Below are 25,540 nucleotides of genomic sequence, written 5' to 3' on the forward strand. Positions count from 1 at the left end.
TACACCAAAATTACATTTTATATTAAAATTTGGAGGTGCGCCTTAATTGGATCGTTTAAGGTTGCAACCTTATAGAAACCACACTCTTAAAAGACTCCAATTAATTTGTTTTTCAAACTTCAGTTCACTCTGGTACTTTGTTTAAAATTATGTTCAAAATTGTCTAATTATTCTTGTTCAGGTTAAGGAACCTTGAATAAGGAGCGTTATTTCAAAAGTTTGACCCACCCATGGAAGCAAGGGTACTAACTTCATTTGGTTGGAGCCTATTAGATACGTCAAATTATTAAAATCCCTGATTGTTGAAGATCCTCAATCCTTCAAAGGGGCATTTTTACTATTTTCAAAGATATACCAATTGATATTAAAATTAAGAAGTAAATTCTCTAGTGTTAATTGTGATATTTTGACCCTTCTTTATGGATTTATCACCCTTAAAATAATATTCCCCCTTTTCATTTTAATGTTAACATGAATCCCTGTATCACTCATTGGAAAAATGATTTACATGTGCTGGTTTGGTACTAAGAGGCCATGGCCCCAATACAAAATGCTCAAAACCCACAGATTATGGGAGATGCCTCAACAATTGACTCTTTCGCCAAAAAAATTCAGTTTGTTTTTTTTTTCTTGTTCTCCTCTCTGAATGAAAACGCTGGAATTCCTCCTCTGAATGTCATTGATTTCATGAATGACTAGGATGAGGTGCCATGGCCAAAGTGCCATTCCTGATGATGTTCAGGGAATCACCTTACATCACCGATTGTTGACAAATAACCTGGCCACTCATTTTGATTGGACAGTTGGGAATAATAGTCACATATATTTTATTCGTGGGCGGGCAGCGCTGCATATAAAAGCCGTCGCCATGCATGACAGGATGAGGTTGATAGTTGGGTCTATGGATTTTGCTTTCTGTGGATTTCGAGGAACATTCCTTCCCACTCTAACTTAGTTCTCTCATGAGTAGTCTGCATACTGCAAAGAATTTTTAGCTTCTATCAGTCCTAAACTTTCATTTGAGGCCATGACTCCTTTTCTAGTTGTTGGTTCATGAAATTAATTTTTAATCATGTAAAGCATTAAACCAATTTAGGATAGAAATTGTATACAATGAAACTATTTACCTTTGGTACAAAAAAATCACAATTATTTATAACCATCCGATGTGAAATTTGATAGCTTAGGTGTACCACAAAGTTCGAAAAAAAAAAATTTGAACTTTGAGTTTGGTAAATGAAATAAATGCAGCCACCCTATTTTACAATTTAATGATCAAGATTCATTGTGTCCACCATATACTAAAGAGAACTGGTCTCATTGTCCACTTGTCCTTTAGTAGATTTAAAATTTTAAGTATTTTTCTTAAGAGACAAAATAAACGATATATGCTCTCCTGTAGCAAAAAAATAGCACTCAACATTCAATTCTTTGACAACACAACATGTCACATATCACCGAGCAATCGGAAAATTCTTTTTACTCACTCTCTCTCTCTCTAAATGACTAAAGAAGTGTCAACTCTCTCTCTCTCTCGTGAGTAGACAGACACTCGCAAGCTGCAACGGGCTTGCAGGACAAGAGTTGGACAGCCAACGGAGAGGAGAGAGAGCTTCATCTTCAAGGAAGTCAGTAAGTGCTGCTGGAAACTTGCTTTCTCAGCATCAATGATGGAGTCGGTGAGGCTCAGGACACACTATCGTCTCAGAGAGAGAGACAGAGAAAAACCCTTGCTGTCATATTTCCGCTTCGGCAGCAAATATAAATAAATAAATCGCAAAACACTATTGTAATAGCCTCAGGGGGACGGGGACGGGGACGGGGACGGGGGGAGGGGGAGAGAGAGATCACATGTCAGAAATCAGCAGAGTGTTGCCTGACCCTTGCCTTCTCGGCATCAATGATGGATCCCACAAGGCTCACAGCTTGATCAAGCTTTCCTTGTGCATTCACCACCACATAATCGAACCTTATCATGTGTTTCACCTCTTCTCGTGCAGTGGCAATTCTCACAAGAAGAGTCTCAGGGGTCTCAGTTTTGCGATCTATTAGTCTCTTCACAAGTTCGGCCTCACTCTCTGCAACCAAAAATATGAAGATTGCCGAGTCCTTGAGTATGGAGCGAAGGGTTGCGACCCCTTGTATGTCCACCCTTAACACAATGTCAAACCCCTTTGACATGTAGTCCCTAATCTGTAAGGAACAGGTGAGCATGAAATCACAGAGAAGGTTGGTCAATCATATTATGTGTGTGTGTGTGTGAGAGAGAGAGAGAGAGAGAGAGGATAAGATTGGTTTGTAATGCGTCTGAAAGATATTTTTTTGGATATTTTCATTGGAAACTGTAACTGAGCCTGAAAGAATATTATGGATCACAAAATTCAGAATGTCGATTCGCGTTTCTTGAAACAAAAGACATTTACTATTCAACCCAAGAAAGGAACAAACATTATTTTTATGTGTACCTCTGCCAACAATGGGTGCTCATAAGGAGCCATAAATTCAATTTGGTGGCAAACAAAATGCAACATATTACAAAGGTTCCTTTGAAATGGAGAAGTCAAGGAATACAAATTTACATTCCATGCTAGAGAGGGAGAGATGCAAGCCGAAGATAGATATGTAATAGGAGATTCGAGAGTAGTAATAAGACGCTACAGGACACAAGGGCACTGGAGGTTTGGGTTGATAATGAATCTTATTTTTGTTATCATTAGTCATTATTTAAAGGTGATTGATGGTTGGTTTAACTGACCTATTGTCCAAAAGATGTCATCGATATGGATTATGAGTTACTTTTTCTCTTCTTTCCATTGCCAGAGTCTTTGTTGAACGATATATGAGGAACGACTTGGAGTTCCTCGAAGCTTTTTGGGCAACCAAAGGATAAGGACACCAACGTTCGGGGCCATTTTTTCAGGACAGGAAGAGAGGCAAAGTAACAAGGTGCCAAGTTTCGGAAAGTACTAGAGAGATAGGGGAGTAAAATAGTCGGCTAGAATTTTCGGAATATTCATTATTCCTATTACAGGGGTTGGTATACAGATCTAAATTTAGAATCTTAGTTGTGTCTCCACATTGGATTTTCCATAAATCCGTTTGTAAGCCAGTCTTAGCATCGTCCATCCATTAGAAATATACTAAACATCTTCATAAAAAAGAATCTCAATTACTGAATTTTCTTAAGATGAGTAAATAGGCCAAAGAGATCAACCTGCTAGTTCACTGTGAGTTGCTAAGAAGGATCTGAGAATATCTCCTTGTACCTATGGTGTTAACCACATAATTTTTTCTCTCTTTTGGGGCATAATGGAGCAGGAAATAATATAAGCACGATGTTAAAAACCTTTTGTGCATAATATCTGCATAACAAGATGTAAGTCATATCACAATTTCAGGAGGAAAAAAAAGACACAAGTCATATCAATGCCACATCCAAGGGACTTTAGCCTTTAGACCACCAACTAAGTTAGACCAACACTGCATCCAAGTGAAACTGAAATTTTAAGATTTCATGCTATCGTCAGATTCTTTTCGGAATGTATCAAAATTTTCACAATTTTTTTTCCCCTTAACAGTTAAATATAAATATGAAGAAACAAAGACAATGCTTTTCCTCAGTTTTCTGAATTAGTCTCATATTTCCTTGAATACCACATTTAATAAAGATAGAAAATAATGTCTTTGAAAAATTGGAGGGTCCTTCTAAGCAAATCCATTGGTTCACAAGGCCAATTTATCCGTTGAAAGTTGAAACCACAATGGAACATTCACAGTTGATCCTATGAAAACTTATCAAAGAAGCAAGAAATCATGACAAGCTATAGTAATAATGGGAAATAAACTACTAATAAAAATTCATTGTAGATAATTCTTAAAACTCTAGCATGTCTCTTTCATAATACGATCAAGTACCTGCTGTTTGGGGATGCCCTTGTAATCTCCATATACAAGAGCATATTCCAAAAGTTCATTCCTCTCGACCATTGCAAGGAAGTGCTCCTTGGTGACAAAGAAATAATCCTTCCCATCTACTTCACCTGGTCGTTTTGCTCGGCTTGTTGCAGAAACAACAAAATGTATTCCTTCCCGAACTTCTTGCAATCTCTGTAAAACCAATAACGTGTAAGAATTGGCTTTCTCTTGGACTTGTCAAACTCCAGTTTTGTAAACCCACAGATTGCAGTGAATGACCTCCCAGCCTTCAATAACTAGGACATAATAGATGATGGAGTGAAATATGGTTTTATACTGTTATCTATCCTTCCTTGCAATCAAAGAAGTGCTGAAACCTCTGTTTCTCAAGCTTAGAATGAGTTTATGTCATGATACAGCCGTGACAAAAGGGAATATGTAGAAATGTAAACAACTCCATAGCTTAGAATCAGTTAAAGAGCCATTGTCATGCTCTCACAAGCGTACAATCTATTATAAAAAATATGAAGTGCAGAGAAGAGTACAATCTCGAGACTTTCACATAAAAACATGAATCGTCTCGAGAATGACTCAAGAGAAGTCAAAAGCAAGTGCAAAGAAGTTATAGACAAGTTCTAAAGCCTAACACAAGCATATGACCAGATCACAAGTTGGTTTTTAAAATTACTATGAAGAATAGGTTCCAAATTATATGGAGCACTATGTAAGACACAAATGCCTGATATATTTTAATTTTCTTTTTAATTGATAAGTTATGATATTTTCCACAAGCATCAATAGCTAGTTTTCTACAAGCACAATACAATAGGAGAAAACATGGGGGTGGAAGCTACCTTTTCCAAATATAAATAATGTAAACGGGCCATACAGGTTTAAAACAAGTTCAATCATAGTAAGGTTTTGTTCACAAAGGTTCATACCTTGATCACTGCATCTTTTCCCACACCACTTGGTCCACTGATGACGATAATCAATGGCTTAGGGGGTGGCGCTATTTGGTCTGAACTAAAAGACGAACGTAATGCCGTTTCAAGTCCCCTTAGCAATTCACCCTATCAAGAAGAACGATAATTAGCAATTCACCTATTAAGAAGAAGGGGGTGGCACTATTGGTTCTGAACTAAAAGATGAACCTAATGCCGTTTCAAGTCCCCTTAGCAATTCACCCTATCAAGAAGAACCATAATTAGCAATTCACCTATCAAGAAGAACCAAATAAAAAACACAACAAATTAATTTATATACAAAATTGAATGAGAACATGGCCATTTCTGTTAGTAATAATATTTGAAATCATTTAGTTTCAAAGTTTCACACACAAAACCACCACCTTTGCACACATGATCACCATTATCAAAGTACTGAATGACATAGATGTTTATCACATGCATTTTGTACATCAGTGTTCAATGGTTGGACTCAGGCTACGACTCGCCAGGGGCCTGAGCCTGAGCCTGAGCCTGAGCCTGAGCCTGAGCCTGAGCCTGAACCTAAGCAACCACGGGACGAAGGTGGGTGTTCTTCAAACTTGATTGAGTCCAAGTGGGACTAAGAAAAAAATAAGATTATATTAAAAAGAACAGGAGACTAAAGCGACTCTAGAATTTTGGGCCTAGAATAGCCAGGTTCCCAATCCAGTCCCGACTCAGGAGTCTTGTGACTGGCTATTTTTTAAATACTATGTATTTAAAAGCACATTTCCTTCAGTTTAAAATGTGCTATGCTTTTTCTTGAGTTTCACATGCATTTCTACAAAAATCCCTATAGGCTACTCATAAATTGTCATTGATTTCATAGAAAATACTGGGGTGACCCACTACCAGATACCTCAATGTATTCCTCAAAATCCTGAAGCTGACCTTTTACTAAGTCAATGAAGCTAACATTGTAACAAGGAACAATCAAATACTTAACAATCTATCCATTGCAATAAACTAAGTGAAACCCTAGATAAACCCTAAATCAACAATCAACAATCAACAATACACAAATACAAATTTCCAAAAAGATAAAATACTAGGAATCAACAAGCCACCACTAACAAACACATAAAAATAATACGAATGAAAGAATCAAAACTTTAGTGCATAATGAATTATATGAACCAGACAGAGCACCAAGTCAAATTTCAACAAAAGTGAGGAACATTAGACAAGTACAATTACTCCAAATTCAAATCCAAAAAAATCATGAGTAAATAAAAAAAGGTACAAAATGAAAATAAGGAAATGATGGAATTCAGAGCATATAAACCCTAAAAATCCAAAAGCCCATAGAACCCGCATGCAACAGGGAGAAAAAAAAAGGGAAAAAAACAATGACAGACCAAGAAATTTAAAACACTAAGCCATTGAAACCTGAAAAAACCCTAGAATTCACAACCAAAACAAAGAATTACCAGAACAAAAAACTAAACAACTGAAGAAAATGCAAAGGAACAAACAAACAACCAGGAATACACAGCACAAAAACAACTCAAACAAAATAAGAAAACCCTAAATTCCACAAAAATAACCAAAGAAGTAGAAAAATGAAGGAAAAAACACAAAAGAAAAAGCATATGTTAAAGGCAACCTTATCAGCAACGGAAGGAGGCAGGGGGTCATCGGTTCTGCAAGCCGTAGACATGTAAGAGAGGCTCGCCGGAAAAATATAAGGACAACGCTTTCCGGCAACTTTCTGACCGGAAAATTTTGCAGCGGCAAAAAAACGGCGGGAGGGCAATTCAAACAACGGGAGCTTAGGTCGTAAGAATGAAGCGCAATAGCGGGAGGCGTACATTTCGCCATGTAAGCTGTGCTATGAGAGTGAGCCTCTCCTTTTATACTGTTCAATATTTCAAAGGGGTGGAATGGGTTCGATGGGTTCCGTCGGGTCCGATTAGGTTTGCATGGACCCCTTCGGGTGGGGTTAACTTAAACCCGGACCGGTTCTGGAAATTAAAACATAAAGATTATATTTTTTCAATTATAGAGTATATAAATTTAATAAAGGTGAGGCTGACCCAGACTTGGACTCGACCCGATCCAACCTCAAAAGTATGCAAACCTGACCCAACTGGGACATTTGGACCCAAACCCGACCCTCTAGGTCATTCGGACCGGGACTTGGACTCGGACCCGACCCTCCGGGTCCAACATAAATCAAGACCCTGGACTCAGTTCAGGTCAACCCGACCTGATTGCCTCCCTATATATTTTTTGTTAAAGTGCTTTTATTGTAGTACTAAAGACAATGTAATATAAGGGATTGTCTACAAATATACTATTTATCTTTTGTACAATGAGGTCACAATCATTTTTGTCCTATAGATTTTAAAACGGGTAATTGTAAGATTGCCAATGATTAAACACAAAGTTCAAAAAAAAAAAAAAATCAAGTTTTATGACCCATCTCATGCCATCCAATTTGACATCTAATAAATGGGAATGGTTTTGACCTTATTGTACAAAGGTAAAATGTCACTTTACGATCTCATATAATGGTGTCATTTTGTGTCTTCACGGTCAATAACTATAATGGTCGGTGATGGAGAGAGAGTGATTTATCATTTATGGTCGAGAGTAAATTTATCATTTGGCTCAGCCATTCCAATCGAGCATACTATGAAATCATTTATTTTTGTTACAAGGACGTAACAATTATTAGCTAAATATTAGATTGAGTGGCATGAGGTCCAGAAAAAAAAATTTAACTTTTGAGTAAAATGTAGGACACACTTACAATCACCCGATTTAAAATATGGATAAGAGAGACCCATGTTACTCTAAGGCTCCAAACTTTGAATTGCATATCTGTTTGAAAAATTATGTTCCATCCGAAAATGAGAGCATGCAGAGGTATTTAAGTCATTAAACTTTGACTATTGAAATGGAGCCGTGAGGTTTGTAGAAGGTAGCCTCATTATACTGTAGAAGTAAGGCACTTCTAGAAAATTTGTTTAAATAAGTTGTTTCGGTGTCAAAAACCTTATGATGGCTTCAAAATATCTTTTTATTTTCAGTTATATATTTTAAAAATTAAAAAATGGTACAAATCGAACAGGTCAATAAACACTTGAAAATAGACTGTCCATATAACTTGTTACAAGATACACTATATTTTTTACTTGAAATTCTTTTTGTTCTTCGTGTCCATTCATCTCAAGGTCGAAATGATTAGTTGGAGGGTTTTCTTATATCGGAACACCCTCCACTCTAGGATTTTTGAGGTGTACCTAACTTCAACAGTATAAGATTATATAAACTTTTTCCTTATCAAAATATATTGTTTTTCTAGGATTTCAATTTCGAAAAAAGAGCGTTTTCAGTTCTTTTCAACCAAATAATTGGGAGGTACATGGTTGAACTCATAATTCCACAGTATCCATTGTCGATAAATATTTGAAAAATTTATGTGCGGACCTCAAGCAAGATGGCCTAATAAAAAAAACGGATCCATATTTTCAGCCATTTTACGGTAAGGTCATTTTTTTTGAGTTGCTTTTATTCTTGTTTTACATCCATCCAACTTTCGAACATCGCATTTCGGTAATTCGAAAGTCTAACATTTGAGCAATACAAAATACCAAAAATATTAAATGTTTTAGCGGTTTGAAAATCTAATTATTTAAAAATAAACTTTTGAACCACCCAAACACAGATGTAATAGTTGTTATGTTTCAGACAGATCCAAAAGTGACTTACTTTTTTTGTACTTTTGGCAATCTAAACATTAGACTTTTCGAATTTGGACAAGCTTTTTATGCTTCCTTTATAGCATAGAAGTTCTATCCTCCCTCTTATCCAACCGTCCATTCTGAATGGAGGGTTCAGATTGCCCCAATCACAATGTCACGTCTCTACACTATTTTGTTTTAATTTATTTTTCTATAAGCTATTTTGACAACAAATTTTGAATGTCCATTCCTCTATTAAACTCGCACTAGCGAAAAATATATAAAAAAATATTTTCAATAAAATAAAATGAGCAAAATACCCCTGAAAGTTTCAAAAGGTATTTTGGTCATTATATTTTATAAAAAATTTATTTTTAATATTTTTTATAGCTGCGCCCCAATGAAAAGATGGCACGTACTAAATTTCATATTCATATAAATTGTATTAAAAAAACTAAAAATAAAATACTTTAAGACATTGGATCTAAGATCAAATGGTGAGTGGCGCTCTTGATCAAAATTGGACGGCTGGATGGTAAGGGAAGGATATAACTTTTACGTTGTACGGAAGCCTAGAAACCTTTCCCTTCGAATCTAGGGTAAAATTTAAGAATTAAAAAATTTGAAAAGTAAAACCTCCTCTTGTCATATCATATTTTGGGGTACTATGTAAAATTCTTTTTAAAATTTTATTATACTTTTAAGATGGTTGAAGATTTTCTCATCGAATTTTTTTTTAAATTTCATCGTAATGACCTACTCTCTTTTTTCTTTTTTTTTAACAAAAAGTTACTGAAATTCTCAATAATGCCCTTAAATCGACCTGTGCCATCCATCATCATAGATGACTGGCAGATTTGCGGCTGTGATGGTAAAAAATAAGACGTGCACATGATAATGTAGCCTTGCAAAGATTTACATGATGGGTTTATGTATTATTTATCCAATTTGTTGCACAAATAAAATGATATATATACAATGAGACCATTTATTTTTCATGCAACGAAGTCACAATCGATATATATTATTATATTGTAATGACATATTATATTATTAATACATAATATATAACAAAATATAATAAGTAATATAATGTATTTTTTACATTATATATATATTTTACTATTGTATATGTGCATATATACAATATATAATACAATATTTATTATAATATTATTGCATCATATTTTAAATTAAAATAAACATAACATGTATAACATAATATAACGACATAACATTTGTATATTATATTTATTTTATTAATTTATATTTGTATTATATATAATTATATACTATAGTAATATTATAAATTATATTATAATAGTATTTTATTTATATTATTATATATATGTTTAAAATATATAATATACATTATTATATATATGCTTAATATATACAATAAATAATATATAACATATATCATATTACACTAATAATACAAATAACATCGATAAAATAAATATCGAAGACTTGAGCATAAATAAGTTCTCAAATACAAGTTCTTGACTTAGTCATGGAATAAATAAATAAATAAATAATAAAAAAGTTGAGGCATAAAAATTTTTCAATAAGTTATGGACACTGTAGCATTTTGTGTGCGTCAAACATTGATTTACTATGGTGTTAGGGACTTATTTGTGATAGGAAAATAAGTTCCCCCAAAAACAAACGTGCCCTGAGTAAAATTTTGAGGCCTGCCTTAATTTGATTGTTTAGGGTCTCACTTTTATATAAACTTTTTCCTTTTTAAATTTCTAAAATATATCTTCCCCTAATGTCCCATATTATCGATCCCAACGAATTTGGATCCAAAATCTATGTTTAACATGAATCATGAAGGGGAGCACATATGAATAGATGAGTCGGGCGGACTACCAAAGTTAGATCCATAGGCATTTTTTCCCTACATAAAGTAAACTCTTTAATATTAGTTTAGCCATTAATGTACGCCAATCCGTTGTCGTCTAGTCCGGTTAGGATATCTGGCTTTCACCCAGACGACCCGGGTTCAAATCCCGGCAACGGAAACGACTCTTTTTAAAAAAAGCACTTCAAATTCTAGACTTCAACATTCCATAAACAACTCCATATTTTAAACCTAAAAAATCTAATTCTACCTGAACATTCCATAAAAAACAATATTTTTTTAAAAAAATATTATTAAATCTTATTCTACTTAAACATTCCATAAAAAATCTTCTTATTAAATCTTATTCTATCTAAACATTCCATTAAAAAAATCTTTTAAAAAAAAGAATCTTATTAAATCTTATTCTACCTAAACATTCCATTTACAGAAGCTCTCTAAGCACCTTTTTTTTTTTAAAAAAAAAAAAATCTTATTAAATCTTATTCTACCTAAACTAAACATTCCATTTACAGAAGCTTTCTAAGCAACTCTTTTTTTTAAATAAATCTTATTAAATCTTATTCTACCTAAACACTCCATTTACGGAAGCTTTCTAAGCACTTTTCTTTTTATTAAAAAAAAAAAAACAAGTCTTAATCGACAAACATTACATTTATTTGCAAGAATGTAAACCTAGGGGTCTTGAGACACGTTGTTCTTTCTTTTTTTTTCTCATTATCACAAACAATTTATTTACAAGAATTTAGACTCATGAACATGAGAGAGAAATAGGGGTGGGAATGGACGGGACCCAACGTCCGGACCAGACCTGGGTCCGAGTACGGATCCAATACTTGATCCAACCCGAATAGTGTTGTTAACTATTTTAATAATATGTAATATATAGTATTTAAATATAACTATATATATATATATTATTATAAAATTTAAATACTACATGTATATATTTGACATAACATTTATTTTTTTATATTTTAAATAATTTTATTTTTTATTTTTGGATCAAATCCAATCAAGTCATGTCCAGGTCCTTGAGACATCAGTTGTTCTTTGTTTTTCTCATTATCACAAACAATTTATTTGCAAGAATTTAGACTCATGAACATGATAGAGAAATAGGGGTGGTTGGACCCGAAACCCGACATCTTGACTAGACCCGGATCCAAGTATGGGTCCAAGAATTGTAACCAAGCCAAATAGTATTATTATCTAAATAAATATTTAATATGTAAGATTTAATAATATTTAAATAAATATAATTATCTTTTTTAGTTATAATATTTAAATAATACATGTATATAATTAGGGTACGGTTTGTATAGAGCCTAGGCTCTAAACAATCAAATTAGAACCTACCTTCAAATAGTGTTGAGAAATGTGGTTCAATATTAGAAATCTTTGTAATAGCCTTAAAATGTATTTTTATATTTATTTATTAAAGCTTCAAAAGTAGTGTAGATTGACAGATCTATAAAAACTTGAAAATCTTAAAGATTAACGGCCCAAAAATGCGTTACAAAATATACCATTTTCAAAACTTGAAATCAATTTTTTTCCCATGTTCATGCATCGTGATGTCGAGATGATCAATTTGAAGATATTTGGGCATCAAAACAACCTCTTCTGATGAAATTTTTGAGGTAGGCTCAAATTTGATTGTTTAGAGCCTCGGCTCTATATAAATTTTTCCCATATAATTAACATAACATGTAAGTATATAATTTTTTATTTTAAATATTTTCCTTTTTTATTATCAAGTCCTTTCAGGTCTGGGTCCTTGAGACACCCGTTATTCTTTTTTTTTTTTCTCATTATCAAAAACAACTTATTTTTAAGAATTTAAACTTATGAACGTGAGAGAGAAATAGGGGTGGGAATGGACTCGGGACCCGACATCCGGATTAGAAGAATTGGACCCAACACGACTGGAATAGTGTTACTATGTTAAACTATATTTAATATATAATATTTAAATAAATATAACTATTTATTTATAACTTTTTAATAATACAGTTATATATTTGACATAACATTTAAAGATTTTATTTTTGGTCAAGTCCTTTCAGGTCCGGGTCCTTGAGACATTGGTTGTTCTTTTTTTTTTTCTTTCTCATTGTCACACAATTTAGTAGGGGCAAGCTTTCTATGCTCCTCCTACAGAATAGACGTTCTATCCTCCCCCTTATCCATCGTCCATTCTGAATGGTGGGCTAAGATTGCCCCAATCACAATATCACGTCTCTACACTATTTTATTTTTAATTTTTTTTCTATAAACTATTTTGACACCAAAATTTGGACGTCCATTCCTCCATTAAACTTGCACTAGCGAAAAATATAAAATCAATTTTTTTCAATAAAATAAAATAACCAAAATGCCCTTGAAAGTTTCAACGGGTATTTCGGTCATCATATTTTATCGAAAAATTATTTTTAATATTTTTTATAGGTGCGCCCCAATGAGAAGATGGCACGTACCAAATTTCATATTCATACAATTGGTATATAAAAAAACTAAAAAGTAAAATACTTTGAGACGTCGGATCTAAGATCAAATGGTGAGTGACTCTCTTGATCAAAATTGGACGGTTGGATGGTAGGGGAGGATAGAACTTCTATGTTGTAGGGAAAGCATATAAACATTTCCCATTTATTAGCAATACTTTAGACTCATGAACATGAGAGAGAAATAGGGGACCCAACGTTCGGAGCAGGGTCCGAGTATGGATCCAAGAATTGGACCCGACCTGGATAGTGCTATTATCTAAATAATATTTTAATAATATTTAATAAATATAACTATATATTTTAAGTTTTAATTATTAAATAATACATGTATATATTTAACATAGTATATATATATATATATATATATAGGGAAATGACCTTGTGAGCCCCTCTTACATCTATGTGTGTAGGACCTCAAAGATCACCATTAAAGTTGGCACAGATCTCTAGAAAAGTCAAATCCCACACCCATATGATAGCTTTTCTAGAGATCTATGCCAAATTTAAGGGTGATCCTTTGGGGTCCTACACACATGGGTGTGGGAAGGTCTCGTAAGATCCTTACTCATATATATATATATGAAAAAATTTATATAATTATGCAACCTTATAATGTAGAACTACAGATGCACCTCAAAAATCCAGAAAAACCCTTTGATTGATCATCTCGACATCGAGATGTATGACCATGAAAACTAAAACGATTTTAAGTCTAAAAAATAGTGCATTTTACAACATATTATCTACACCGTCCATTTTCAAGATTTTTATATGTTTATAGATCTACTTGATTTTAACCATTTTTTAAATTTAAAATTTTATAATTAGATATAAAAATAGATTTTGAGATAATACTAAGAACATTTTACATCAAAATTATATATATATATTGGTGCAGTTGACATACGGATGCATGATAAAGTGCACTTTCAAATTTTATCATGGTATATAATTTTGATGTAAAATGTTCTTAGGATTATCTCAAAATCTATTTTTATATTTAATTATAAAATTTTAAATTTCAAATATAGTTATAATCAAATAGATCTATAAACATATGAGAATCTTGAAAATGGACCGTGTAGAAATCTTTTTATTTTTCATAGTCATACATCACGATGTCGAGATGATCAAGGGGTTTTTCTGGATTTTTGAGGTGCATCTGTAGATCTACATTATAAGGTTGCATCCTTTTATAAACTTTTTCCTTCCTTCATTACAAGAAAACAATAAACTAAACAAGAGAACAGACCCTACGTGGAAATGATCATGAAGGTAAGAGTTCCATTCTCACCAGGTTTTCCCAATTCAATATTCAGAAGGCAAACAAAATCAAATGATTCAAACCCATAACCTTTAGAGATCAAAGAGAGAAAAATTTCTTCCTTCTTGTTAATCTGCATTTAACCTTTCCCACACACTTGGCACAATCGCTTTAAGGTGTGAGCCGTACATTGCAGGAAAGGAGAGTTTACACAAATCTCTCTCCTCTCTCTCTCTCTCTCTCTCTGTGCAGGAAAGGAGAGTTTACACAAATCTATCTACTCTCTCTCTGTGCAGGAAAGGAGAGTTTACACAAATCTCTCTCCTCTCTCTCTCTCTGCAGGAAAGGAGAGTTTACACAAATCTCTCTCCTCTCTCTCTCCCTCTCTGTGCAGGAAAGGAACGTTTACACAAATCTCTCTCCTCTCTCTCCGTGCAGGAAAGGCTAGTTTACACAAATCTCTCTCCTTTCTCTCTCTCTGTGCAGGAAAGGAGAGTTTACACAAATCTCTCTCCTCTCTCCTCTCTCTCTGCAGGAAAGGGGAGATTAAAAAATCTCTCTCTCTCTCTCTCTCTCTCTCTCTCTCTCTCCCTGCCGGAGAAAATTATGACTTTATGGTCCCATGAAAATCTAGACTATGGCTCTGAAGTGCCACCAGAAAGTCTCATTTGGATAAGGAAAATTTATAAAAATACCTATGAGAGATGAACTATTTAACATTTTACTCACCGATTAAAATTCAAAAAACCTATAAAAAGACGCATTGATTATGGGTTGGCATAGATCCAAATGAGAAAAATGTCAAACATTGCATCTCTCATGAAAGTTTCATAAATTTTCCTTTGTAGAATTGGAGCCTGAAGGACAAGATATTTGCCAAACACACATAGATGGCATTGCAGAGAGAGCGAGAGAGAGAGTAAACCCAAGAAATAAGCCGAAATGCAGGACTGAATACCCAACTCCCAACTACAGCCATGCAGGCAAAACCTAAATCTCTGTGGAGAAGAAATATACATTCACTTATCCATGAAAAAAAAGAAAAAAAAAATCTTTCAATAGAGAGAGAGAAATCATGAGAACTGGAGGTACAGTCACAATAAAGGACCCATGGAGATCATCTAATTGAAAAATCATGGAAAAAGTCAGATCCATAAAATACAAAATTTAGAAATGCAGACAAGAGACAGCAAGGGGGTAATGTAGATAAGAGAGAGAGGGAGAGAGGGTTGGGGTTGGGGTTGGGGTTGGGGTTGGGGTTGGGGGTGGGGGTGGGGGTGGGGGTGGGGGTGGGGGTATGGTGGTGGTAACTGGTAAAGCAGCCAACACAACTATTGCAGAACATAAGCAGAAACCAAGAGAACACAGTACAGCGAGCAAACGCAATTACGCATCGAAGAACCAGTAAAAGCATGGCAAAAATTCAGTTTAATAGAATGCAAAGATGAAGGCATAAACAGGAAAGAGAGAAGAGGAGAAAGGTGGATCGAGAAGAGCATTTTACAGAGGCCAAGGCAATTATGCATTGCATAACAGGAAAATCATGACAAAACGCAGGTCCATAAACTGCAAAATATCAAGCTACAAAGAGAGAGAGAGAGAGAGAGAGAGAGAGAGGCATCACGTGTGCGTTGTGCCCTACAATTGTATGGCAAGTGGCATGAGGGAGTCGGGCTCATACCCGTGAACCCTTAGGCGATATATGCACGTATGAGAAGGGCTCCCATGGTTAGAGAGAAAGTCCAGCCTCACAATGTTGATCACACTGCTTGCTGGGTTTAGGTCAAATGTTTGTGCATTGCTCCTCTCGAGGTCGTATTTGAACTCACCAAAAAGGAGGACTCTCTCTGTCTGATCAACCGAAGAGTCCTCATCACGCCCATTTGGCCAACCCGAAATACGAAATTCTTTTAGGGCACTGGTCCGGTCATAAGCAACACTCTGCAATAAACAAAACATGCATGTTTACATGAACTCACAAATACACATTTCCTAGACATGAGTTCCCTGTACAATGCTCTCTCTCTCTCTCACACACAACACTCATTCTCTCAAAAACCAATAAAAACTGCTTTTTCAGCCGAGAACAATATCATGATATGAAAATTTCTCAATGTTGAATATATCAAAACTCCAGTCAAATGTTAGCGGGAGACATAAAACCTTTTGAATGGATGGGTTGTTCAATCACGACTTCAGTGTTTCCATTCGATGCCTATAGTATTGACAGATGTAACTGGTGAAGAAGGTATAGAAACACTAAGAATGATCTAGTGAATGACTACAAAAGAGATAAATATTGAGGCGGCAACAAAACTGATGTCATCAATCTAGAATGAGCTAAGTCCATAATTTTCCCATGATTTAAGTGTAACATACCAGATATGCCAGACTAACAATGGTAATCATTCCATCTTACGGAGTTATGGTTTTTAAACCTATGCGTCTAGTGTGTTTCTGTAGGCTCAAAAGCTCGACAAAAGAATTAGCTCGACAAAAATTTATACTAGATCCTAGGAGATTATACTTTTCATGAATTCCAAAAAGGTATACAGCACCACACTGCAAGAGAAGCTCCCAAGACCTTCCAAACATTCCCAAAAGAAATGGATATGCCTCTAGCAAAGGCATGGGCAGATCTCAACAAACTTATACTCATTTACAATTTCAGGCAGGTCCACGGGACATTCAACAACAAAGAAATTGAAGAATCTTGAACATTGGATATTTGAAAGAGCTGAAACTCGAAAGAATTGACCTCTCCCAAGGATTCATAGGTGAAAGAGAACTGGGACCTAAGTCAAGTTTCATGCATATCTAACAATCTCTCTATTGAAGAAATTGCTTTCCACTGAACGTTACAAACATCCCAAGTAAGTCATTGCAACCGTCACAGAGCTAAGGAACTATATCTACAGTGCTATACATGCAAAAAATAAAACTCATATAAAAAAATAAAAAGGCACGATATTTTTCCAAAGCATGACTTTAAAAAACCAATATATCTCCACCTAAAACCTTTTTGTACACAGTCATAGCCTCAAATTTTCAGATCAAGAATGCACAGAAGCTTGCACATAATTGTGTATCTAATTTTCTTTCACGATGTCACTTGACCCTGTAAATGGGGTCCTTTTTTGTATACTTACTCCTTACTCTTAATACAAGTTATCTTCTCTCAAAAAAAAAAAAAAAACCAATATATCTCATGGGCACAGTGAATATTGTCAAACCCTATTGTATCTGGGGTCAGTAGAAGCATTCCAAGTGGTTTCACATCCTTACGGGAGGTGATATTTTTACAATTATTGCTTTGCACAGGCATACCTAATTTGCTTTATCTGCAACATGCAATAATATGTAAAAAAGATTCAAAAAATGCTGATTGGGATAGGACTCAAAATGTTTCCAATACTACCATGAAATGACACAAATTCGCTTCTCACACATGAAATGAACAGCTACACCCATAATATAAAAGTGAGTGATCAAAATGAGGAAATAAAAAAGAAAAAAGAAAAAGCCCCCTCTTTAGTACACAGATAATGACGAAAAACATAACACTGAATGCACCCACCAGATATCCAAATAAGTACACACAATATATACATCTCAATAATCCCTTCTTATGTAGGATAACTGTGCTTTTCATCCTTACATACCAAATTTTAATGGATAATTTGGCATTACTAGCAGAAAGAAACAGTGCATCCTTCACAATTTGCAAAATCATTTCGCATGCTTATTTTAACGTCAATAACCATGTGGCAATACATAAAGAATTTATCTTGGCTTCATTTGTAAACCCTGAGACTCCTTTCATCCTCAAAATATCAGCAGAGTTCTATGCAGTGAGTATTGAATGGTTCACAAAATATATCAAGGAGCTTCCTTCACAATAATTTTCTAAGCAGCACTGCCCATAACAACTTACAACATTTCTTATTCACCATCCATGTTTTTTTGGGTAAATATTCACCATCCATGGTCATCACAGCATGCATTCAAACTAAACCATGTAGACACAGGAATGACATACTTTATCTCAGACACCACCACGGCATCATAGAGCCTACAAAGTATGCTTCCAAGTCATGATTTATTTTTTAATAAGTAATCCGCCTGGTAAACTTTCATTAAAATTAAACCAAGTTCTTCCTTCCTTCCAAAAGCTCATCTAACTTGTTTGACAGGTTCATACGTAGTTCACATGCTCTGCTTCCTAAGGCTGCCATCAGCAACCTAAATTGGCCTGTGACTTTACACAATCCCCGTTGTATTATGCAACAACCTCTTTCAATCCTCTTTCAATCCTCTTTCTTATGATATGAGTACAGCAGATAACAGTTTGTTTGATATTTTCACTGATGACTCCCAACTTCACGATTTAAGAAAGGATGTATAAACCAAATCCTTTGAGTGAAGATTTCTACATGTTAATCCAAAACCACAACCCTAATTCGCATTTTCTTCCTCTTAAAATAAATCCAGTGTACCTCTATTTCAACCATTTTCATATGCTCCATAGCCTTCTGTTTTCCACCTCAGCATTTTTTGAGAAATTCTTTACATGTAATTTACCTAAATTCAAATTAGAAGTTAAAGGCAACAATCATGATTTCACAAAATCAGGATAAAAAAATTAAAGGGAGAGAGGGAGGGGGCAAGGCTTAATATTCCTCCATAAAACAAAGCATTTATTATTTATAACTCCAGAAAACATAAAAGCTTGTTCATCATAAAACCTTATCTTTGAGCACATAAATCCATGCTTAACTTTAAGAACATGCAGAATGAAGCAAAACCAAACTGTGAGCTCTTGATTTCAGAAAAGAAACAGTAAAACCAAGTTGCAGAAAAAAGAAAGGCATAACCCTCTTAATGTTCACAGAATATTTCAGTCCATCCACAAAAAAAAGAAAACAATAACTTTCATACCCCTAACATTTTCAAACAATGAAGCCATCCTAAAAGCAACAGTCATGCAAGCTAAAATTTTAGGTTTACAAGGTGTAAAAGACAAGCAAACCAGGAAGTCCATCTCAACTGAAAGACCCAGGCCAGGACCTCAGGTGCTGGCTTTATTGTAAGGGCCTCCACGTACCTCTCAAACACAACTCATCATCATCATCATCATCATCATAACCTTTTCCCAATTAATTGGGGTTGGCTACATGAATCCTGGCCCACCATTCTGCTCTATTAAAGGCCATACCTTCAGTGAGGCCATAAGTCCCAATATCTTTTCGGACTACTTCCAACTACGTCCTTTTGGTCCTACCTCTCAGACACAACTAATAGCTCCAATTTATACTAAGCCGGCCCAACAAGTATATCAATTGCCTTGCTAGACAACCCTTAAAGAATGAAAAGTATAGCACTAAAACATTATCACTATGTAGAATACGGGACATGCTACTGCATGGCAGTTCCCAAGTCTGAAGAGTCAACTTTTGCTGTGGATCTCCAATTTGTTTGAATTCAGGTCAATAGACAATGCAATTCACAAGTTCATATCACGAAAGTGTCTTTTCAGTCAGCAGCATCAAGTATCATTCAAAGGATGATTTGAGCGGACTTCAACAAACATCACAATATTACTCTCCAAATTCCAGAAAACCATCTACTGGAGAATTCATTCAAGGCTAACAACCGGCTGTTGGAAAACCCAGGTTCATCTTGGTAGTTGCGATAAAATTACAGTAAGAAATTTAAATTGCCTGAAGTCTAGTGAAATGTTTAAAAGCGGGGGAGGGGGGGCGAGGGATTTCTAGAATGATGCAAAACCAAACTGTGAGGTCTTGGGCTCAGAAAAGAAACAGTCAAATCCATTTGCAGAAAAAAGAAAGGCATAACCCTCTTAATGCTCAAAGAAGTCCGTCCTCAAAAAAAAGAAAACAATAACTTTCACACCCCTAAAATTTTCAAACAATGAAGCTATCCTAAAAGCAACAGGCATGCAAGTTAAATTCTTGGGTATTTTATAACGTGTAAAAGACAAGCAAACCAGGAAGTCCGTCTCAACTGAAAGACCCAGGCCAGGACCTCAGGTGCTGGCCTGATTGTAAGGGGCCTCCACATACCTCTGAGACACAACTAATAGCCCTAATTTATACTAAGCCGGCCCAATGAGTATATCAATTGCCTTGCTAGACAACCCTTAAAGAGTGAAAAGTACGACATTAAAACATTATCACTATGTAGAATATGGGACATGCTGCTGATGGTAGTTCCCAAGTCTGAAGAATCAACTTTTGCTGCGGAGGTCAATAGACAAAGCAATTCACAAGTTCATACCGCCAAAGTGTCTTTCAGTCAGCAGCATCAGGTATCATTCAAAGGATGATTTGAGCAGATTTTAACAAAGATCACAATGTTACTCTCCAAATTCCAGAAAGCCATCTACTGCAGAATTTAACCAAGGCTAACTACCGGCTGTTGTAAAACCTGGGCATAATTCCCAGGTTCAACCTGGTAGTTGTAATAAAATTACACTAAGAAAATTTAAATTGCCTGAAGTCTAGTGAAGTGTGTAAACCTTTTTTTGTTTTGGGGGGAGAGGGGGAAGGGAATTCAAGTTCAGTGAGTAGACCCCTCCTCCCTCCTTCCCATCCCACCCACCCACCACCAACCAACCCTCCAGACAATTCCACCATTGACCTTCCTTTTTCTCAATATTAATGTGTAGCTTTTCTTCACCACAAGAAAAGTGTGCGACCACGCCAGTCAACTATATCACAAATTTTAAAATTGCCGCTAACTCTAAAGCAAAAGGATATTACATATGCAATCTTCGTGTCAAGATTACTAGTACAAGAAGCACAGCATATTGCAGAAAATAATGGAAACATATCTTAGCATTTCAAAACTTTTCAAATACACGAGGACAAGCACAAAAAATGCTATAATGAAATGCTGCAAACATAGAGGCACAAGGATAAAAAGATAAGAGGTATGAAAACAATACCCTTGCGACATGTTCCAAAGTCACAGCCTCAGGCACAATACTAGTCCTTAGCCTAATCTCAACAAACCCGTGGCTTCCTTTGAGTGCAAAACACTGACCAGGCTCCCCAAAGCTCGGCTCCAACATCTTCTGTGCATTATCGTGAACTCCATTTCTTCCTTTGACAACAGGAAGCCAATTCCCAACCTTGCCAAAATAATAAGCTTCTGAGTGTCTAACCACTTTACCTCCTCCTGAAGCCAATGCATAGTCCACCCTGCCTAGCCCATCAGCAGCATGCTTCTCAATTTCCTTCTCAACAATCTCTTTTGCCATAGTCCTAATATCATCCAAGCCCAAACCTTGGTCATTTCCGTGAAAGCCCTTCTGCTGCAACAAATCATTTAACATACCCACGATATCTTCCTTTGAAGAGAGACCCATATCACTAAATTTATGTAGTGATTCCTCTAACCCAACAGTCCTACTCTCTAAATTCTTTATCTCATTGGAAAATGAAGCCTCTTGGTTCTCAACTTTTTGTCCAAACTCTCTCCTCAAATTCCCAATTTCATTTGAAATCTTCAAATCCATGACCTCCACCTGAACCTGCATCATCTTAGTGGTTGTTTTCAAGAAACTCTCGAGCTCTGTTATTCGATTCTCAGAGTCCAAAGCCCCCATGGAAGGAACATGAACAGGTCTTTTGACCCATCTCATGATAGCATTGCCCAACCCCAAAAGACACAACAAAAGAAATAAATTCTTTATGAAAATCCTAGCAAACTTGACCCACTTGTGTGTCTCAGGCTTTGTAACAACTTTCCTGCCACGCCTAGGAGAAACCAAAGGATTCGTCACACCTTTCTTTGCCAATACTTCTTTTGATTTAGAATTTGACTGCAAATCTTTGGGTTCTATAACCATCTCCCCTCTTATCGTATGACTCAAATCCTCTTCTACAGTTTTCCCGTTTCTAAGTATGTCAGTGTTTGATTTCTTCTCTGTAACTGCTAGAGCTCTTCTTCTTGCACTTTGCCTCAGGGCAGGTGCAAGACTAGAGGGAGGGCTTGTTGGATTGGGATTTGCAGTTGCTGCAATTGATGGGGCAGACATTTCCCGGGCTTCTCAAAACCCTATATGTTCAATACAAAAGATTAATCAACCGTAAAAACTGGTTATGGATTGCCCTATCGCAAAGCCCGAGAAAAGCAGGTCTACTGTAATGTGCAATCTGGGGAAATAGACGACCCTAATTCCTCGATACCCTTGGTTTGAAGAAGTTTTTCTGTTTTTAACAGAATAAACTACAGGTAGCAGCTACCTCAAGCCCTCGAAACAAATGTCTAAACTGACAAAAGCCCAATAAACAAGAAAATGGTTTGGCTTCTGAAAACCCCGGATTTCAACTACTACTAAACGTTAGTGCTACATATGTCAACCAAACTCCCAATTTCCTCAGAAAAGCCTCGAGTTTCAGAAGCTTCCTGAATTGATAATCTCAATCAAAAACAGATTTCCCAAGATCCTCAAAACCGAGCATACTCAGAACACTTTAGTGCCCTAACCCCCAAGAATCCAAATAATTTACAATGCCCTAGTTGCTCAAAACCCCAGTTAAAAATCACGAAGCATCAGAGAATAGAAAACCCTAGCCCTAGCTTTTCAGAACTCTCAAATCCCTTTTAAACCCCAGATTACCAGCTCTAAAACCCTAGATTCTCAAAACTGTGGCATTGTTCTAGGTCAACAAATGTCGAAAATTCCAGACACCAAAGAAGTCAAAAAAAAAGGAAAAAAAATAGCCAGAAATACAAAGATCATAGCAAATATGCAATTTTACGAATTTGAATTCGTATACGGTGTGCTTGAGTTTTCTAACATGGCTGGTTCAAAAATGTTGCGATTTGAGGAGAGAGAGAGAGGGGGGTTCAAAAGTGTTGCGATTTGAGGAGAGAGAGAGGGGTTCAAAAGTGCTGCGATTTTGGAGAGAGAGAGAGAGAGGAGTTCAAACGTGTTGCGATTTTGGAGAGAGAGGGGTTCAAAAAAGTGGCGACTTGAAGAGAGAGAAAGAGAGTGGTTAAAAAATGCTGGGATGTGAGGAGAGAGAGGGGTTAAAAAATGCTGTGATTTGAGGAGAGAGAGAGGGGTTAAAAATGTTGCGATTCGAAAAGGCAGAAAGAGAGGGGAAAATGATGGTATAATATTTGAAAATAATGATTTAATATTTTGCGCATGTATAATTTAGTTCTACTCTCTTGGTCATGTTTTGGGAAGATTTTTTTTATAACAAATTTTAACAACCATTTTAAAATCACTAGCTAATTATTCTAAAAAAAAATTGAAATATGATTTTTCCAACATTTAGATCTCACACTCTACAAATTAAATACTTTATATTCAATCTTGAGATATTATTCTTTTCATATGCTTAGAGGATGAAAATAGGAAAAAAAAAATTATTGTGGTGAATCTATATGTTAAAGAGATTATATCTCAAAATTTGGGGTCCTAAAATTAATTATAGGTGTTGTTTTATGGAGGGATTAAAATTAATATAAAAATTACATAGTTTCTATTCAATTTTAAAATATTATTTCTTTCTTGTGCTTGGAGGATACAAGTAGGAAATGTTTTTTATTGTTGTGAATCTATATGTTAAAGAGTTTATATCCCAAAATTTGAGGTTCTAAAATTAATCCTAGTTTCACCTGATGGATTAAATGAATAGTGTATACCGAGGGAGTAGAATGTCTATTGGCATTTGGAAAAAAGAGAAAACAGAAACAGGGCGGTTATTTTGTTCGGAGAGTGACGACAATGGCCCTGGCATGTGTTGATAGTTTATTAAAGGGAAAGTATAGAATGAGCAAATTTACTTTTTTATATTTATTAAAAAAATTTTTTTTTTTTGTGTTCGGATGATGCAAGTAGGAAATATTTTTTATTGTTGTGAGTCAATATGTTAAAATATTATTTCTTTCTTGTGCTTAGAGGATGCAAGTAGGATATGTTTTTTTATAAAGAGATTACGTCGCAAAATTTGAGGTCTTAAATTAATCTTAGGTGGGTTTTACTCGATGGATTAAATGAATAGTGTACACCCGAGAAAGTATAAAATATATTGGCATTTGAAATAAGAGAAAATAGAAAGAAGGCGGTTATTTTGTTAAGATAGTGACAATGATGGCGTGACATTTGTTGATATTTATTAAAGGGAAAGTATAAAATAAGATCATTTACTTTTGATACAAAGCGGTCACGATGATCTTGACTAATAAATGTAAATTGGGTGGCTGCAATTATCCCATTACCAAATTCAAACTTTAAAAAAGAAAAATTCAAACTTTGTGACACATCCAACTTATTAAATTTCACATCGGATGGTTTTAAGCAATTGTGACCGCCTTGTATCAGATGTATATGATCTTTTTGTATACAATTCCTTTATTAAATCAGGCTTGCCGTTTTTCCAAATTGAATTAATACACTAGATGGTGATTCAAATAATCCGAGTTTTTAAATATCTGGAAATAAATAAGGAAATTTGTTTCATAAGTCAGCGGGCGCAAGAGCCCGCTCTTACAAATTTGCGCCCACTCTTACAAATGTTCATCCTAAAGATGGATGTCATCTAAAAAAAGTGTATTGTCCATAAATTAAAATAAGGAAAATTATAGGTATCTCTCCAAAATCAGCTTGCTATACATCCTACACCTCATAATTTTTGTCTCACACCCTAAACTTCGACGGTATTTTTTCTTTTATTTATGTCCTAGTCAAGAAGTCAACAAGTTTAAGACAAAAATGCTCTTACCCTCTCTCTACACAAACAAAAATATGACATATGACAACTTTTTTAACTCTCTCTCACTCTATCTTTACACGACATCTCTCTTTCTCTCTCTACCCATCATCTTTATCTCTCTACCTGTCCCTTCTCTCTCCTCTCATTTTCTCTCTCCTCTCGCAAAAAAAATCTAATCTAGCACCTAGTGTGCCGGACCTCATTAGTATGTCCGGCAAGTATTGATCTAGATAAGCCTCTGTCCCTCGAAGACGATCCAACACACTAGGTGCTACACCGAAATTTTTTTGTAGACAATGTGTTGTACAGCAAAAAAAATTCAGTCCAACAACCAGTGAGTCGGACCGTGTATTGATCCAACTAAGAGATAGAGAGAGATGATATATAGAGAGAGAAAAATAAAGGGCAGGTAGAGAGAAAGAAAGAGATGGCCGATAGAGAGAGGAGAGAGATGGCATGTAGAGAGAATGAGAGAGTTCAAAAGCTGATTTTTGTTTATGTAGAGAGAAGGTAAGGGTAGTTTCATATTAAACTTGTTGATTTCTTGACTTG

At 35.3% G+C, this 25,540-nt stretch overlaps 2 protein-coding genes and 1 non-coding gene across 5 annotated transcripts; 1 reads left to right on the forward strand and 2 right to left on the reverse strand.

Moving 5' to 3' along the window:
- Positions 1-1,359: 1,359 nt before the first annotated feature.
- On the reverse strand, positions 1,360-6,727 carry LOC18427089 (P-loop containing nucleoside triphosphate hydrolases superfamily protein). 3 transcript variants are annotated; one of them, XM_006836146.4, is made up of 4 exons: positions 6,511-6,727; positions 4,857-4,988; positions 3,916-4,107; positions 1,360-2,193 (listed from the first exon to the last, which is right to left on the reverse strand). In XM_006836146.4, the coding sequence occupies exons 1-4, from the start codon at positions 6,715-6,717 to the stop codon at positions 1,855-1,857; spliced, it is 870 nt and encodes a 289-aa protein (XP_006836209.3). In that variant the 5' UTR covers positions 6,718-6,727; the 3' UTR covers positions 1,360-1,854. The 3 variants fall into 3 exon arrangements, with proteins under 3 accessions (XP_006836209.3, XP_088713400.1, XP_088713404.1); XM_088857274.1 differs by having other exon boundaries at positions 1,360-3,362; XM_088857278.1 differs by having other exon boundaries at positions 4,857-5,103.
- A 3,819-nt stretch (positions 6,728-10,546) lies between these two features.
- TRNAE-UUC (transfer RNA glutamic acid (anticodon UUC)) lies at positions 10,547-10,620 on the forward strand. Its single transcript has one exon. It is a non-coding gene; the product is annotated as a tRNA-Glu (tRNA).
- Positions 10,621-15,732: 5,112 nt separating this feature from the next.
- Positions 15,733-23,135, reverse strand: LOC18427091 (SUN domain-containing protein 1). Its single transcript, XM_006836147.4, has 2 exons — positions 21,202-23,135; positions 15,733-16,175 (listed from the first exon to the last, which is right to left on the reverse strand). Exons 1-2 carry the CDS (start codon positions 22,294-22,296, stop codon positions 15,873-15,875), a joined length of 1,398 nt encoding a protein of 465 aa, XP_006836210.1. The 5' UTR covers positions 22,297-23,135; the 3' UTR covers positions 15,733-15,872.
- Between the last annotated feature and the right edge of the window lie 2,405 nt (positions 23,136-25,540).

The sequence above is a fragment of the Amborella trichopoda genome, chromosome 1, assembly GCF_054954075.1.
Source record: "Amborella trichopoda isolate Santa Cruz 75 chromosome 1, AtrichopodaSantaCruz75HAP2 v2.0, whole genome shotgun sequence".
NCBI lineage: Eukaryota > Viridiplantae > Streptophyta > Magnoliopsida > Amborellales > Amborellaceae > Amborella > Amborella trichopoda.